The sequence below is a fragment of the Rhinopithecus roxellana genome, chromosome 3 (genome assembly GCF_007565055.1).
Source record: "Rhinopithecus roxellana isolate Shanxi Qingling chromosome 3, ASM756505v1, whole genome shotgun sequence".
Taxonomy (NCBI): domain Eukaryota; kingdom Metazoa; phylum Chordata; class Mammalia; order Primates; family Cercopithecidae; genus Rhinopithecus; species Rhinopithecus roxellana.
Genome location: NC_044551.1, coordinates 84,607,166 through 84,624,009, shown reverse-complemented (window position 1 = coordinate 84,624,009; position 16,844 = coordinate 84,607,166). Strand labels below are relative to the sequence as shown.

Here is a 16,844-nt window from a genome sequence, read left to right as displayed (position 1 = left end):
ACCTGGAACGTCATCGATGTAAGTTGGGAACTCCTATAGCAAGATTCCATACATCCCATTTTTGGACGTTTTATTCCAAAGACACAAGCAAAAGGAAGAAAAAGACTGCCCTGAACCACTGCTAACGACAACTTGGTGACTGCACGATCATTGGACGACGGTTATATCCTCGCTATCCAATCGTCGGAAAGTCCGGAAGGAAACCTCTCTGGATTGGTTAGAGGAAACATCTCTCCAAACTCACTCAAGAAGGGGTTGGGCGAGGGGGTTCGGCCGGCAACGCCTCTGGCCAGTCAGAGACAGCATGAGGGCGGGCTTTGCCGCAGGAAGGTGGTGAATCTCGGCGGGTCAGACCCTCCTGCGGGAGGGTGGGCGTGGCCTCCAGTAGCGGTCTCCTGGCTCTCTGGGCCAGAGCGCGGGGTGGGCGGGGCCCACGGGCCTGGGCGGGGCGAGCGGTGTCAGCGTCGGAGCCGGATGCGGGCGGCACCGCGGCGGTCGCGGCCTTGGGGATGGGCGGAGCCCCAGCCGCTAGTGCTGGTGGCCGCCGCTGCTGCCCCAGCTGGATCCCGAGCTGCCACCTCTGTGTCCGCGCGTCGCTGCTTCCCAGGGCGGCGGTATGCTGGGGAAAGGAGTAGTCGGCGGTGGCGGTGGCACCAAGGCCCCCAAGCCCTCCTTCGTGTCGTACGTACGCCCTGAGGTGAGGGGGCGCCGCGCAGGCGGGGCGTGTGGCAGGGGCGGCCCGGGAGAGGGGCGCCGGGAGCCCCTTCCCTGCAGCGGGGAGCGCCGCGGAGCGCTTCCTGCCCTTGTGCCGGGCGATGGGGCAGCCAGGCGAGCTGAGGCCGCAGGGGCGCGCTGGGGCCTCCGCGCGGGCCGGAGTGGGGACCCTGGCTCAGGCAGGCAGGTGCCCGAGCGCAGGGCCCGGCCGCTGGAGGCTGGTGGAGGGGCCCGAGCCGAGAAGGGATTGCGGCCCGGAACGCCCCTGGGGATTCTGGAGAGGACCTGGGGTTGTGGGCACTGCTGGGAGGGGTAGGACCGGGGGTCGGAGCCCCTAACGGGGCCTGCTCGGAGCCCGCGTGGGTCCGTCCTGCCTCTGGACTTTCTCAGTGAGCCCGGGAGCCCGCCGGCCTCCGCTGCCGGCCTCTGAGTGCCTCGAGTGCCGCTGGCGGGATGCCTTGCACTTACGTCCGCCTCCCGTCAGCGCTGCGGGGAGAAACGGGGGTCGGCCTGGCCTCGGCCAGGCTCTGCCTCTCCCTTGGGAATTCTCCTCTGTCGCTTCTTTCTCCTCATCCCCTCACCATCATCCTTTCCACCCACTTCTTACTGTTCTGAATCTTCAGGTCAAGAAGTTTGTTCATTCATTCAGAAAATACTTCTTGAGCTCCTACTATGTGTCAGGCACTAAGTGCTTGTGATAGACATCAGTGAACAAGACAGAGATCTCTGCTCTCCTGTAACTTATTTGAGGGGGAGAGGAGAAACAGGGTGAATTATAGATATTTAAGTGAATTATACTGTGTAGTAGGAGGCGATAAATATCGTGGTAAAGGAAGGAAGTCTTTTTCCTCCGCACAAAGGTGGCATTTGGTCCGAGACTTGAAGACGTGAGGGGTCTGAGAGAAGAGTCGTCCAGGTAGAGAGAACAGCCTCCGGGAAGGTCGTGAGGTGGGAGTGTGTCTGAAGGGTTGGCGGAGCGTCAAGGAAGCCAGCATGGCAGAGGCCCATGGACAAGGGGGGACAGTCGTAGGAGAGGAGGTTAGAGAGATCAGAACTTGTAGGCCTTGCTCAGGGCATCTTGAGTAATAGTTCTTAATCCAAATGCCCAATGAGATGCCTTCTCATTTTGGATCTGTGAAGGTTTTTTTCTGCCTTTCTCTCCTGCAGAAGTGCAGAAGCACCGCCAAATTTGTTGCAGATGTCTTCCCACCTCTGTAATGCAGAAGTACGTGGGCTGTGGATGAGAGATCTGATCAGGGACTGCTTCTGTAAGACCACCTGGGGCCTGAGGCATTTGCATATGTATCTTTAAATTCAAGATATGTGTGTTTTCTCCAGGGTAGAGTGCTCTTAAAATGGGTCTTATTTTTAGTCCTAGTTGTAAAATACAAACCATTTCCTCTATTAGCACTTGACGTGGAGTCAGGGTCATCTTACAGTTTCAGCAGGCTTCCCTTGTAGTATCACATGTAGGTAATATGGTCAATTTCTCTCTGTGTCTTTTTAAAACATTTAAAATTTAAAAAAATTTTTTGTGGGTATAGTAGGTGTATATATTTAATGGGATACATGAAATATTTGGGCTGGGCGTGGTGGCTGACCCCTGTAATCCCAGCACTTTGGATGGCTGAAGTGTGTGGATCACCTGAGGTCAGAAGTTGGAGACCAGCCTGGCCAACATGGTGAAACCCCGAAATTAGCCAGGCGTGGTGGTGCACACCTGTAATCCCAGCTACTCGGGAGGCTGAGGCAGGAGAATCGCTTGAACGCAGGAGGCGGAGGTTGCAGTGAGCCGAGATCACGCCACTGCACTACAGCTTGGGCGACAGAGCAAGACTCCATCTCAAAAAAAAAAAAAAAAAGAAATCTTTGGGTATGGGCATACAGTGCATGAATGGAGTATCCATCACTGCAAGCATTTATCCTTCCTTTGTGTTACACACTATCCAATTATACTCTTTATTATAAAATACACAATAAATTATTGTTGACTGTAGTCACCCTGTTGTGCTGTCACTTACTAGATCTTATTCTAACTGTTTTTTTGTACCCGTTAAACATCCCCACTTTCCTTTCCCCTTCCTAGCTTTTGGTAACCATCGTTCTACTATCTCCGTGAGTTCAGTTGTTTTAATTTTTAGCTCCCACAAATAAGTGAGGACATGCAAAGTTTGTCTTTCTCTGCCTGAGGTAGTTCACTTAACATAATGACCTCCATTTCTATTCATTATTGCAAATGACAGGATCTTGTTATTTTTTATGGCTGAATAGTACTCCCTTGTGTATATGTACCACATTTTCTTCATCTATTCATTTGTTGATGATGGACTCTTTGGTTGCTTCCAAATCTTGGCTATGGTGAATAGTGTTGTAATAAACATGGGAGTGCAGATTTCTCTTCCATATACTGATTTCCTTTCTTTCTTTTTTCCTTCCTTTTTTAGAGACGGGATCTTGCTTTGTTGCTTAGGTTGAAGTACAGTGGCATGCTCGCAGCTCACTGTAGCCTCCACCTCCTGTACTCAAGCGATTTTCCCAGGTAGCTGGGACTACAGGTGCATGCCAGAGCACCTGGCTAATTTTAAAATTTTTAGTAGAGGTAATGTCTTGCTGTCTTGCCCAGGCTGCTCTCAAACTCCTGGGCTCAAGCAATCCTTCTGCCTCAGCCTCCCAAAGTGCTGGGATTGTAGGCGTAAGCCACCGCGCCTGGCCCTGATTTCCTGTCTTTCGGGTGTATACCTAGCAGTGGGCTTGCCAGATCATATGGTAGCTGTATTTTTAGTTTTTGAGGAACCTCTGTACTGTTCTCCACAGTGATTGTATTGATTTACGTTCCTACCAACAGTGTATGAGGGTTCCCTTCTCTCCACATCCTTACCAGCTTTCGTTATTGTTTATCTTTTGGATATAAGCCATTTTAACTGGAATAAAATGATATCTCATAATTTTTTTTTTAACATTTAAAGATTTGTTAAAAATATGAAGCGCTTCATGAATTTGCATGTCATCCTTGCACAGGGACCATGCTAATCTTCTCTGTGTCCTTCCAGTTTTAGTATATGTGATGCCGAAGCGAGTACTCATTGTCATTTTGATTTGCTTTTCTCTGGTGATCAATGATGTTAAGCGTATTTTCATATACCTTTTTTTTGCCATTTGTATATCTTCTTTTGAGAAATGTGTATTCAGATCTTTTGTCCATTTTTAAGTGGATTATTAGATTTTTTCCTATTGAGTTGTTTGAGCTTCTTACATATTCTTGTTATTCATCCCCTGTCAGATAGACAGTTTGTAAATATTTTTTTTGCCATTTAGTGAGTTATCTCTTCATTTTGTTGATAGTTTCCTTTGCTGTGCAGAAGCTTTTTAACTTGATGTGATCCCATTTGTTCATTTTTGCTTTGGTTGCCTATCCTTGTCAGGTATTCTTTGTGTCTTTTTTTGATAGAGCCCTGGTTGAAGTGCAACCGATCCTTAAACTTTTCTCTTCAGTGAAATTAAATTACAAGTGGAAAGTCTTCTGAAATGTGGCCAGAGTTCAAGAATGTTCAAATTCTTCATCCACCAAGTGCACATGTTGTAATTAGACATGTTTCCCTCTTTGCCCACAGTGCCTGATATATTTCCTTTGAGGGATAATTAGGGAAGGGGAGTGGTTCAGCTCCAAAATAAGCCTGAAGTGGTCACATTTTTCAGATCCTTATACTTGGCAGTTTTGTTTTCTTGCATTAAAATAATGCTGTGCATACACTATGTCTCTTTGTTGTAGTCTGACTCTAAACATGTTTTGTAACGGAGGATAAGGCTCTCTCCTAAATTGTGGATGGTTTTTTAAAAGATAAGGGTTAAGGGTAAGGCCGGGCGTGGTGGCTCACACCTGTAATCCCAGCACTTTGGGAGGCCCAGGTGGGTGGATCATGAGGCCAAGAGATCGAGATTATCCTGGCCAACATGGTGAAACCCCATCTCTACTAAAAATACAAAAATTAGCTGGGCGTGGTGGTGCATGCCTGTAGTTAGTCCCAGCTACTCGGGAGGCTGAGGCAGGAGAATCGCTTGAACCGGGAGAATCGCTTGAACCAGAGGTTGCAGTGAGCCAAGATTGCACCACTTCATTTCAGCCTGGCGACAGAGTGAGACTCCATTTCAAAAAAAAAAAAAAGATAAGAGTAGGAAGGGGTGAGAAGGCAATGTATTTTTAAGTATATAGATTTTGCCAGGTAATCGTATTATGGGAAATACAGGTGAGCAGCATCAAGGCATGGCTTACGTGCTTCTGAGAGCTCTGGGTCTGGTAACTTTCTCTTGGCTTACCCAGTGGGAGGAGTTCCTCAGGACACTTTTCTGAACTGTCCTCTCCTATTTCTACCCTGCTTTCCCTCATGTTGCCTTTCTCTGAACTGCCTTGGTGTATGTCATGCTGTTGCTTATTTCTTTTTTCTTTTTTTTTTTTTTTTTGAGACAGCCTCGTTCTGTCACCCAGGCTGGAGTGTAGTGGCATGCTCTTGACTCACTGCAACCACCGCTTTCCAGGTTCAGGCAATTCTCCTGCCTCAGCCTCCCGAGTAGCTGGGACTACAGGCGCACACCACCACGCGCAGCTAATTTTTGTATTTTTAGTAGAGATAGGGTTTCACCATATTGGCCAGGCTGATCTCGAATTCCTGACCTTGTGATACGCCCGCCTCAGCCTCCCAGAGTGCTGGGATTACAGGCGTGAGCCACCCCACCCAGCCAACTGTTGCTTATTTCTTTGTCTGGGTTTTGGTAGCTGGGAAATCTCAGTTTCTTAGACACCTGTTTGTTGGTGGATGACTGAGCTGCCAGAACAACCTTTACACCTTATGATGTAATGATACCTGTACCTGGTGATAAGCTTGTTCTTGGCTGATCAGATAGGTTCAGCAGTGGTGACCTTCAGTATGCCAGAGAATCTGTCAAGAGTCAGCACTTTGTGTTAGAAACAAAAGTGCTTAACTGGATAAAGTATTTTAAGATTATGCTTTTAAACATGGTGAGCTTATTTTTTTTTCCTTGTGATCAGAAAGGACTGGCATCGGACAGCATAAAGTGAGGACTGGTAGTTAACTCTGACTTTTAAAATTGGATTGCTGCCAGAGTAAAGTGGATTCTTCTATCCTTGATTATTCTAAATCAGTGAGTGTGACAGTTAAAACCTTAAACCATAATTTAGGACCTTTGATTATGTTTTGAAAACTCTGCTCAGAGGGTTACAAATTGGTAAAGCTAGTTAAGTGGGTAGCTGATGGCTCTGAAAGTTGAGATGAACAAGAGGGAGCGATCTGGGGCCATCTTGATGGTACCTGATGACTGATACCTGAAAACATCACAGCACCCCCACTCCAGCCCAGCTCCAGACACAGGGTACAAAGGATGTCGGTGCCTCTGGGGGACCTGCTGGGTGCTGAACTCTGCTCTAGGGAGGGATATGGTTATCGTTTGGGTACCAAATCCATCTTTCTTGTTAAATAAAACACCTGTTTGAATTATTTCAGAAGCCATAAGCATTCTTTATAGAAAAATAAGGTACAGATAAGCAAAAACATTTTTTAAAGAAAGATTATAAACATAAACAACTCGGAGTGTATTCTGTACACTTTAAGCAGATATATGTGTAGGTATATATATATTTTTTTAATCAAATTGGGATTAATATTGTTGATCATATTTTGTAATCTGCCTTTTTCACCAAAAATGTGTATTGTAAACATCTTTCCATGTCAGTTGCTATCCCACAGTGTCATTTAAAATTAGACCTTTGAAACTGGCTAGGCAAAATTTAGCTTTCAGAGGGTGGCTGTACTTGTACCCATTTTGTGGGTATTCCAAATAGGGCTAAAATGTACTTTCTAAGAGTTTAGGTCAGTGTTTGGCCTGAATGAACTAATAATAGTTAATGGGCACTTATTTGTGGATTTTTAGCTTTGGAAGAGAATTTAAAGATAATATACTCTGCCTCCATTATACTTACCCTCCATTGTACAGATGTGGAAACTGAGGCCCTGTAAAGTTTAATATCTTGCCCACAGATACAGTGTTATTGCAGAACAGAGATAAAACTCTATCCTAATAGCCAGCAGTGCCAGTAGTAAACAAGGGTTGCAGGAGCTCAGGAAATGTTTTATATAGATGTGGGAAGAAAAGAGAGATGAAGCTTGAGAAGAGTTAAAAAATATGTATATGGTGTTAATAGCTATTTTTTTATTTTTTCACTTATCCCTCAGGAAAAAATGCATTCTGTTGCCTAGTTCTTATTTAAGGCCATTTCTTTTGGTCAGGAGAAGTGAATATATGATCCTGTAGTCTTCCCAGAGATATGACTGTGGGTATATACAAAATAAAAATGAATAATTACTAGTATTTATTAGGTACTTCTGGGTTCCAGGAACTCGCATATCTCATTTTCCCCTTTCAGGAAGTTTCATGAAGGGAATATTATTATTACCCATCTTTTTTGTTTTTAGATATGGAAACTGAGGCTCAGAGAAGTTGAGTACCTTGTTTAAGGTCATGGAGCATGTGCCAGGATTTAAACTAGAGCAGTCTGACCTCGGGGCCCATTCTCTTATCCTTACGTTTATGAACGTAAGGAATATTACTAGTGAAACATGCTTATATCATGATTAGCCTTTGCACACTAGAGTCATTCCTTAGTAGTGTTCTCTAGTAGTAATTTCTTTTTTGGCTTTTGCTAGATTGTCAACCAGGTAACTGCCGAGCAGATACAGGGATCTCTTGGTTGTTTTCGTCTCTAGAGCTGGTGTTTTCGAAAGATATAATTGATTTAGTTCAGCACATACCTACTCAGCACTTGCGGTATCCTAGATTTTTTATTTTATTTTATTTTTTTGAGACGGAGTTTTGCTCTTGTTGCCCAGGCTGGAGTGCAATGGTGCAATCTCGGCTCACCACAACCTCTGCCTCCCGGGTTCCAACGATTCTCCTGCCTCAGCCTCCTGAGTAGCTGGGATTAGAGGCGTGTGCCACCACGCCCTGCTGATTTTGTATTTTTAGTAGAGACAGGGTTTATCCATCTTGGTCAGGCTGGTCTCGAACTCCCGACCTCAGATGATCCACCTGCCTTGGCCTCCCAAAGTGCTGGGATTACAGGCGTGAGCCACTGCGCCCAGCTGTGGTATCGCAGATATTGTTGTAGGTATTGAGTGGGGATACATCAATTTACCGAACAGATGAAATTATTGGGATGATTTTTGTTGGACCACTAACTTTGATGTCTGGCAGATAGATGATAACAAGAAGAGATTGACTTGTCTTAAACAGATCTCCTGCCTTAGTCCTAGCAGGAAAAATAACTTCAAAAACAAAGTCTAAGGCCGGGCGCGGTGGCTCAAGCCTGTAATCCCAGCACTTTGGGAGGCCGAGACGGGCGGATCACGAGGTCAGGAGATCAAGACCATCCTGGCTAACACGGTGAAACCCCGTCTCTACTAAAAATACAAAAACTAGCTGGGTGAAGTGGCGGGCGCCTGTAGTCCCAGCTACTCGGGAGGCTGAGGCAGGAGAATGGCGTGAACCCGGGAGGCGGAGCTTGCAGTGAGCTGAGATCTGGCCACTGCACCCCAGCCCCGGCGACAGAGTGAGACTCTGCCTCAAAAAAAAAAAAAAAACAAAAAAAACAAAAACAAAAACAAAACAAAACAAAAAAAACAAAGTCTAGATCCTTTGCCTTCTTTTTTTAAGAACTCATAACCTGGCCGGGAGTGGTGACTCATGCGTAATCCCATCACTTTGGGAGGCCGAGGCGGGTGGATCACAAGGTCAGCAGTTTGAGACGAGCCTGGCCAATATGGTGAAACCCCGTCTCTACTAAAAATACAGAAATTAGCCAGGCGTGGTGGCGGACACCTGTAATCCCAGCTACTTAGGAGGCTGAGGCAGGAGAATCGCTTGAACCCAGGAGGCGGAGGGTGCAGTGAGCTGAGATCATGCCATTGCATTCCAGCCTGGGCTACAGAGCAAGACTCCATCTCAGGAAAAAAAAAAAAAAAAGAATTCATAACCTTTTCTCCATTCTCAACTAATTTTTTTAAATCTTCCAGAACTCACCCAGCTAATTTCTTAATTCCAGAATTTTCTCCTTGAACTTGGATGTCATTGGTAGGCTATCAGAAGACATTAAAAGTCCCTCCTGAAATGGTCACTTTCTTAGCTGTGGCTTTAGCCTGATGATCTGTCCAACGCTTCCGCTTTTTCTCTCCTGCCTGTGCTTCCTGCAGCATCTCCCTGAGTCTTATCCAACACCACACAACTTCTGCAGATGGAGCCTCAGAAAGCATCATGAGGCTCTGTCAAGCAGCGCTTCCTGCAGCCTGATCAAACAGCTGCCACATGGACAGCCACTGTCTAAGAGCAGATACTTCTGCACCCTACTTCCAGCTCGAACGTTAAAATCAGGGCTGCCATCAGAATTTCAGGCTGTGGGGACTCCATATTTAGAAGTTTAAAGTTCTGGATCTTTCTCTAAACATCCTCAACAGAATGTTGGATGTTCTTCCATATTAAACCACCCTATGTGATGGTATGCTTTAGAGAAAATTCCAGTGTCATAGGGGCTAAAAAACTTTCTATTGCTACAAAAAAATGTATACTTTATTATGATAAAGACAATATAGTAAAGTGCAGAGTTTGGAAGTTAGAAAAATGAAAGTGCCAATGATGGTACCTTAACTAAAGCAATGATTCCATTTTTAAGTATGTCTGTGTTCGTGAGTATGCACCTCATATGGCTGCATTTCTTTTCTTTCTTTTTTTTTTTGGAGACGGAGTCTCACTCTGTCACCCAGGCTGGAGTGTAATGGTGCGATCTTGGCTCACTGCAATGTCAACCTCCTGGGTTCAAGCGATTCTTCTGCCTCAGCCTCCTGAGTAGCTGGGACTACAGGCATGCACCACCACATCTGGCTAATTTTTGCATTTTTGGTAGAGATGGGGTTTCACCGTCTTAGTCAGGATGGTCTTGATCTCCTGACCTCGTGATCCGCCAACCTCAACTCCCAAAGTGCTAGGATTACAGGCGTGAGCTACTGCGCCCGGCCTATGGTTGCATTTGTAATTGTGTAAAAATTTATAGCTTACATGTGGTTGTCATGTGTGAAGATGTTATGCTTGATCCATATTGGTAGATTATATAGGTTAAGTTGTTTTTCCAGTAAATACCCACTCTCAGTTTCTCATCAAGTTGTGCTTGTGACTTCTGATATGTTTTTTTTTTTTTCTTTGAGATGACAAAGAGGGCAGTGGGTTTGCAGCCATTGATAAGAGAACATGCAGGTTCTGAAAAGGGCTCAAGCTGAGATCTTGGCTTTGTTAGGATGATGCCCATAGTTGCCACCTGTGGGGGCCTACATGAGGTTTATAAAAAAGCAGCAGTAGACATCCCTGGTAGATGGAGTTTTGATCAACTACAAATTCAGCAACATTGATAAGCCAAAGTTGTCTCAGCCTAGCACCCTGAGTTTATTCTCACTGAATCAAGTTTATGATGGATGAGTACTATGTAAAAATGTCTTGTAAGCTTTCAAAATGAATCATTTGAAGTAAACCTCTTGAGATTGGGAGGCAGGATTGAACTGAAATAATTCTTTTAACCTCTAATCCCCTGTTGGCTTTAGGAGGAAGAATAGGGGAGGTGGATATAGAGAGGGATTCTGGGAGGGAGTACAGTGCTGGGAGAGATGGAAAGGCACCAGGGCCTCACCCTTCCTTTATTCTCCTTTGCTTAGCTCCTGTATGGCAACTCTAAGGAAAGCAAGAGCTTGTCAGTAGCTCTTCATACTAGCTGTAATGCCAGTTCCTTTAAGCTTCATTATGTTTCTACCTCGAAAATGGGAATAATGATATATCCATGTTATATAATAGACATATATGAACATTTATTAATATCAAATGCCATTATGCATGTAAAGCCCTTAGCACAGGATACTTAGCATGTAGTTAACCTTCAAGAGATGTGGGCCGTTATTGTTGTTACTCAGAAGTTTCATCAGAGCCACTTGGATGGTTTCAGAAAGTTCTTAATCATTAATCTTAAGAGTGCATAAATCTCTCCCAGCTAAGGTATTAATAAAAGGGGAGTATTTTGTTGTGATTGTTGCCATGTTGTCATGCCAGGAATGACAGGAAAGTTCACTGAGTGGTAACTCTTTCTTAGAAAATTTTTCACTATCTCTCAAAGTTTCTTTTCCTTGTTCCTTTATACATTTGCAAAAGATTTGGTTATATTTAAAATTCCAACCTAATAAGAAGACTTAGTTGTTGACTTTTTTCATTATTAACATTTGGCCTTTGACATTTTGCTAGTTTCATTGTGTGGAGTTATTTTTCTTCCCTCTTCCCTAATTTTTTTTTTTTTTTTTTAGACGGAGTCTTGCTCTGTCGCCTGGGCTGGAGTGCGATGGCGCGATCTTGGCTCACTGCGACCTCCACCTCCTGGGTTCAAGTGATTCTCCTGCCTTAGCCTCCCGAGTAGCTGGGGTTACAGGCTCGTGCCACCATGCCCAGCTAATTTTTGTATTTTTAGTAGAGATGGGGTTTCACCATGTTGGTCAGACTGGTCTCGAACTTCTGACCTTGTGATTCACCCGCCTTGGCCTCCCAAAGTGCAGGGATTACAGGCGTGAGCCGCTGTACCCAGCCCCTCTTTCCTAACTTCTAATGGTCTCTCTTCAAAGGTTCAATTTTGTCCATTTATCACATCTCTTTAGTGGTTCATTTAAGATATGAGTAAATCTGGCCGGGCGCGGTGGCTCACGCCTGTAATCCCAGCACTTTGGGAGGCCGAGGCGGGTGGATCTCGAGGTCAGGAGATCAAGACCATCCTGGCTAACACAGTGAAACCCCGTCTCTACTAAAGAATACATAAAATTAGCCGGGCGTAGGGGCAAGCGCCTATAGTCCCAGCTACTCAGGAGGCTGAGGCAGGAGAATGGCGTGAACCCCGGAGGCGGAGGTTGCAGTGAGCCAAGATTGTGCCACTGTACTGCAGCCTGGGCAACAGAGCAAGACTCTGTCTCAAAAAAAAAAAAAAAGATACGAGTAAATCAAATCAAGTAAAATCATAACTAGCATAAATAAAATCAAATTGTCTCTGAAACTAATACTCTTATGCATTTCAAAGGCAGTTGTAAAACCATGCTGTTTTGATTTCACATTTAAATGCTTTTCCTAAAATAATAGCCATTGCTTTTCCCTCTCATGCCCTGTCCTTCATTTCCTGTAGACTTGGCTGGTGCACAGGCTTTCAGAGGTGGCATGTGAAACCTCAGTTGTTTTGGGAAGGGAGGGATTTCAGCTGTAAGATAGGGCTTATGTATGAGTGGGGGCAAGGGAAGCCCTGGCCACAATGATGAAATGTGTTGAAGATGACCTTCGTCTTGTGACAGATTGCCAGCTTCTGTTTCAGACGATGTTTTTTGTTTTTGTTTTTGTTTGCTTTTGCTGAGAGTTTTGTTTTTGGTTTTTGTTTATTTTTTTGAGATGGAGTCTGCTCTGTCATCCAGGCTGGAGTGCTGTGGCACAGTCTCCACCTCCCAGTTGCAAGCGATTTTTGTGGTGTCTCAGCCTCCTGAGTAGCTAGGGTTACAGGCGTGCACCACCATGCCCGGCTAATTTTTGTATTGTTAGTGGAGACAGGGTTTCGCCATGTTGGCCAGACTGATCTCAAACTCCTGATCCACCTACCTTGGCCTCCCAAAGTGCTGGGATTACAGGCATGAGCCACTGCGCCTGGCCTTTGCTGAGAGTATTGAAGTACTTGAAAATACTTGAAGTGAATGAGCCCTGTTTTTCAAATAAAAAAATCTGTGTTCCTCCAAACATAAAATTGAATCGCTTGAGATTAACTTCCCAATGTGTCCCTGTACTTGGGAGCAGTAATGATTCTCTTTCACTCTTGGTCTCCCCATGAATATTTGCCTCCTGTCTATGCAAACCACTGGGAATAGCACTTTCCCTAGCGGGTCAGTCAGTCTGTAGTATTGGGTATCTTGTTAGTTAAAGAGAGGAATCTGGGACCCAGATCCCAGGGATGAGTTGTTTGGCATCAGCAGGTATGCTGTTTTATCTCTGAGGGACTCCTGGGCTGGCCTCAGTGTTTATACTTTGTGCCTTCTCCTTTGATGCCTCAGTGTATTCTCTTGGCCCCTCTTTTTCTCACTCTTTACCTACCTACTTACCTGTCATCTGTCTGCAGCCCCCAACTTGCCTAGTTTAGCTTCAAGTTCACTTACCCTACAAATCTCTCTCTCTCTCTTTTTTTTTTTTTTGAGATGGAGTCTTGCTCTGTTACCCAGGCTGCAGTGCAGTGGTGAGATCTCAGCTCACTCCATCCTCCACCTCCCAGGCTCAAGCGATTCTCCTGCCTCAGCCTCTTGAGTAGCTGGGACTACAGGCGCACGCCACCACACCTGGCTAATTTTTGTATTTTTAGTAGAAACGGGGTTTCACCATGTTAGCCAAGCTAATCTTGAACTTCTGACCTCAGGTGATCTGCCCGTCTCGGCCTCCCAAAGTGCTGGGATTACAGGTGTGAGCCACTGTGCCTGGCCCCTACAGATTTCTTTATGCAGCTTTACGTTCCGGAGAAGAGAAGTGGCTGCTTTTTCCCTTTTTGTTTTAATGGTCACTTTCTCCTACCTGCTGAATAAAGATGATCCATGCTAAAAGGGTGACAGGAAGAACCTGGTGTACCTATAAGTAGTGCCCGAGGAGTGCAATAAGTATGGCAGATGCAATCTGGGTGGCAGACAGAGAAGGGATACGGGAGCTCTGGGGTACATGAGAGAGGCCCTCAGTGTGGTGTGGTGTGGCTGTCCTGTCTGGTCCTGTTACAGAGGAGCAGCTGAGGAATAAACCAACCGCAGTAGGAGTTTGAGGATGGGAACAAGGTGCATTGTGGAAGAGACTTTGATTTTGGAAAGTTCTGATCTAGGCTTAGCCACTTGATGGTGACCTTAGACATGTAACTTTGCCTATCTGAGACTTCCGTTTCTTATCTGTAACATGTATAGGTGTCTTCCCTGCAGGCTTATTTTGAGGATGAGAAGAAATAAACCATATAAACCCAGCTAAGGACCTGACACATGGCAGATACTCAACAATGGCTAGATGCTCTTATTATTAATAACTTGAACTGGAAGATTTGTAATTTAAGCAACATTTTTATGTAGCTGCCATTTGCTAAGCACTATTAAAATTAGGAATGCAGAGAAACAGTCTGTGCACTCAGGAGCTTCACGTTCTGTTGGGGAGATGGCTGGTCACCAGGGTTCTCTGCACAGAAGTTGGAGCTGCCTACTTACAAGGGAGGCATGCCCAGGTGCTCTGGGGGCACAGAGCAAGACCCACTGCAGAACCTGAGGCAGCATCCACTCTTGTGGAAAAGCTGTGTAGGTCTTGGAAAGGTTGACATTAAAGCGAGATTTGGTGTGCGGAGGAGGGGGATAATGTAGCAGGCAGGCAAGAGGGGTGTGAAAAGCTCGTAGCTGTGTTGGGACTGGGTGGCATCTTTCCCCATCCCTTATATAAGGTATGTGCACACGTGTGTGACAGTGAGAGAGAAGTCTTGAGGAACAGAATCCAAGGGGTGCTGCTAGGACCTGCAGGAGTATCTCCAAGATTCTATGAGAATTCCTTCTTTCTGTGACATGCTGCTGTACCATAGATCAGTCTGGCCCTTAGTGAGCCTGTGGGCACCTCTCATCTGTCTCTGGTTCCTCTTGCCTTCTTCCTGCTCCAAGCCTTTTAACTCTCAGCTCTTCCCCTAACTTAATGTTTATAGAGCAGTTTTGGAGGTGGTGGTAGTAGGGGAGGCACAGATGGCAATGCCATGTGTCTTTGCAGCTGCTGTCAGTCACATCCGTTAGCTTAAATCATAAAGCAGTGACAGCTCCATAACTGCCACCTGACACCTTTTTTCTGGCACTTGTGCATATCCCAGCACAACAATCTTTACTGTCAGTATAATGTGGTAGTTAAGAGCATGGCGGCGGGCACGCCTGTAATCCCAGCACTCTGGGAGGCCAAGGCGGGCGGATCACAAGGTCAGGAGATCGAGACCATCCTGGCTAACACAGTGAAACCCCGTGTCTACTAAAAAATACAAGAAATTAGCCGGGCATAGTGGTGGGTGCCTGTAGTCCCAGCTACTCGGGAGGCTGAGGCAGGAGAATGGTGTGAACCCGGGAGGCGGAGCTTGCAGTGAGCAGAGATAGTGCCACTGCACTCCAGCACTCCAGCCTGGGTGACAGAGCAAGACTCCGTCTCAAAAAAAAAAAAAAAAAAAAAAAAAAAAGCATGGCTTTAGTGTCACACAGAGCTTTTCTACTTGCTAATGGTGAATTTGGGCCGGGTGTTTAACTTCTCTGAGTCTCAGTTTTCTGATCTGTGAAATGGGAATAAAATAAAAGTATCTGGCCCATAAGGTTGCTGTTAGTCTTAAGTGATGCAATCTATGGAAAGCTGTTTACACAGTACCTGGCATGTAGTGAATATTTATTAAATGTTATTTAGTTGCTATTATTCCTCACCACCCCAGAAGCTGCAGCTGTGTGTGTGTGTGTGTGTGTGTGTGTGTGTGTGTGTGGTTTTCGCTTTCATGTGTGTGTTCTTTTTTTTTTTTTTTTTTTTTTTTGAGACGGAGTCTTGCTCTGTCTCCCAGGCTGGAGTGCAGTGGCCAGATCTCAGCTCACTGCAAGCTCCTCCTCCCGGGTTTACGCCATTCTCTCGCCTCAGCCTCCCAAGTAGCTGGGACTACAGGCGCCCGCCACATCGCCCGGCTAAGTTTTTGTATTTCTTTAGTAGAGACGGGGTTTCACCGTGTTAGCCAGGATGGTCTTGATCTCCTGACCTCGTGATCCGCCCGTCTCGGCCTCCCAAAGTGCTGGGATTACAGGCTTGAGCCACCGCGCCCGGCCCATGTGTGTGTTCTTTGGGCCACCAGTGCAGGTCCTGATTGTGGCAAGACTTGACCTCATTTCCTTCCAGCATTGTTCTTCCCCAGCACTCTTAAGTGTGTGTCTGGAGCCAGGCATGCTGTCCCTCTTATAGGACTGTGCCGTACCCACCATGGGTACCTTTACAGTCTACCTAGAGGGCCTCCCTTCCTGCACAGTTTTCTTTTTCAGTGAGTTGTTTCATGGATTTCCTTTCTGTCCTGTAACAGTATCTTCGTCTGTCTCAAGGGCTTCTAGGAGGACTTGGGGTTTGGGCAGTATGTGAAGTCCAGAGCTTAATGCCTGCGGTTCAGCTTGGCTTCCCTCTCCTTTCAAGTGAGCCTTCCCAGCTTCTGCCAACAGCACCCTTCTTTCCCTAGTCACTCATACGCCAAACCAGTCACAGCCCCCACTGTGCCCTTTGTGGGGCCCTCTGTGGTGATCTGTCTGTATTTCCATGGCCACCTTCTGTCTAGCATTTCCTGGTGCCTGCAACCACCTACCACAAGAGCTTGACTGGCCGCTCCACTTCCCACTGCTCCCCGTCTGCACCACCCCTAGATGCCCACACACCACAGCCAGCCTTCTGCTGAATGCGGCCTTCATGGTGTCATCTTCCCATTTAAGAGCCCTCCACGCTCCTTGCCCCTTCCACTGATCCAAATCCTAACCGGCTTTCAAGGCGCAGCCAAGATCCTGTCTGCTTCTGGTTCTGTTGAAGGAGCGTTAGCTTGGATTTGGGAGGCCCCTGGCTCTAGCCATTTCTTTTCTGTGTGACCTTTTGCTTCCTGAGGCAGGTCCTTATCCCATCAAGCTTGCCGACCCTCTCTGGGAATGGTTCACAGATAATAAGAGAACCAAACCAGTTAGCTGTTTGGTGAGATCAGGTCTGTGGGGTCTGAGGCTTATATTGGTGTTTGGGTCTTAACATTTATTTTCTAACGTTAGATTTATTTATTTATTTATTAGGGAGAGTTTAATGAGGTGTTGGGCTTGTTTAAAGGCCTAGCAAATGCCTGGTGAGAGTGATCCTTGCTAAGAATCATAAATGAGTAATGCTTTCACTGTGCTTCAAGAAATGATGAGCTGTCAAAACAGAGTGAAGAATTTAGTTTGCATCTTAATGAGCAGATACTCTCTTCCTTAAAACAAAAACAA

The 16,844-nt window shown here is 45.9% G+C and overlaps 1 protein-coding gene and 1 non-coding gene across 2 annotated transcripts in view; one reads left to right on the top strand and one right to left on the bottom strand.

The window, feature by feature from the left end:
- Positions 1-445: 445 nt before the first annotated feature.
- Positions 446-16,844, top strand: part of MTMR12 (myotubularin related protein 12) — an 89,167-nt gene continuing 72,768 nt past the window's right edge. The window contains exon 1 of the mRNA XM_010378014.2: positions 446-697. Coding sequence (XP_010376316.1) covers positions 617-697 — 81 coding nt within the window. The 5' untranslated portion in view covers positions 446-616. The remainder of the gene's footprint in view (positions 698-16,844) is intronic.
- LOC115896595 lies at positions 3,688-3,794 on the bottom strand. The gene has a single exon (XR_004056514.1). It is a non-coding gene; the product is annotated as a U6 spliceosomal RNA (small nuclear RNA).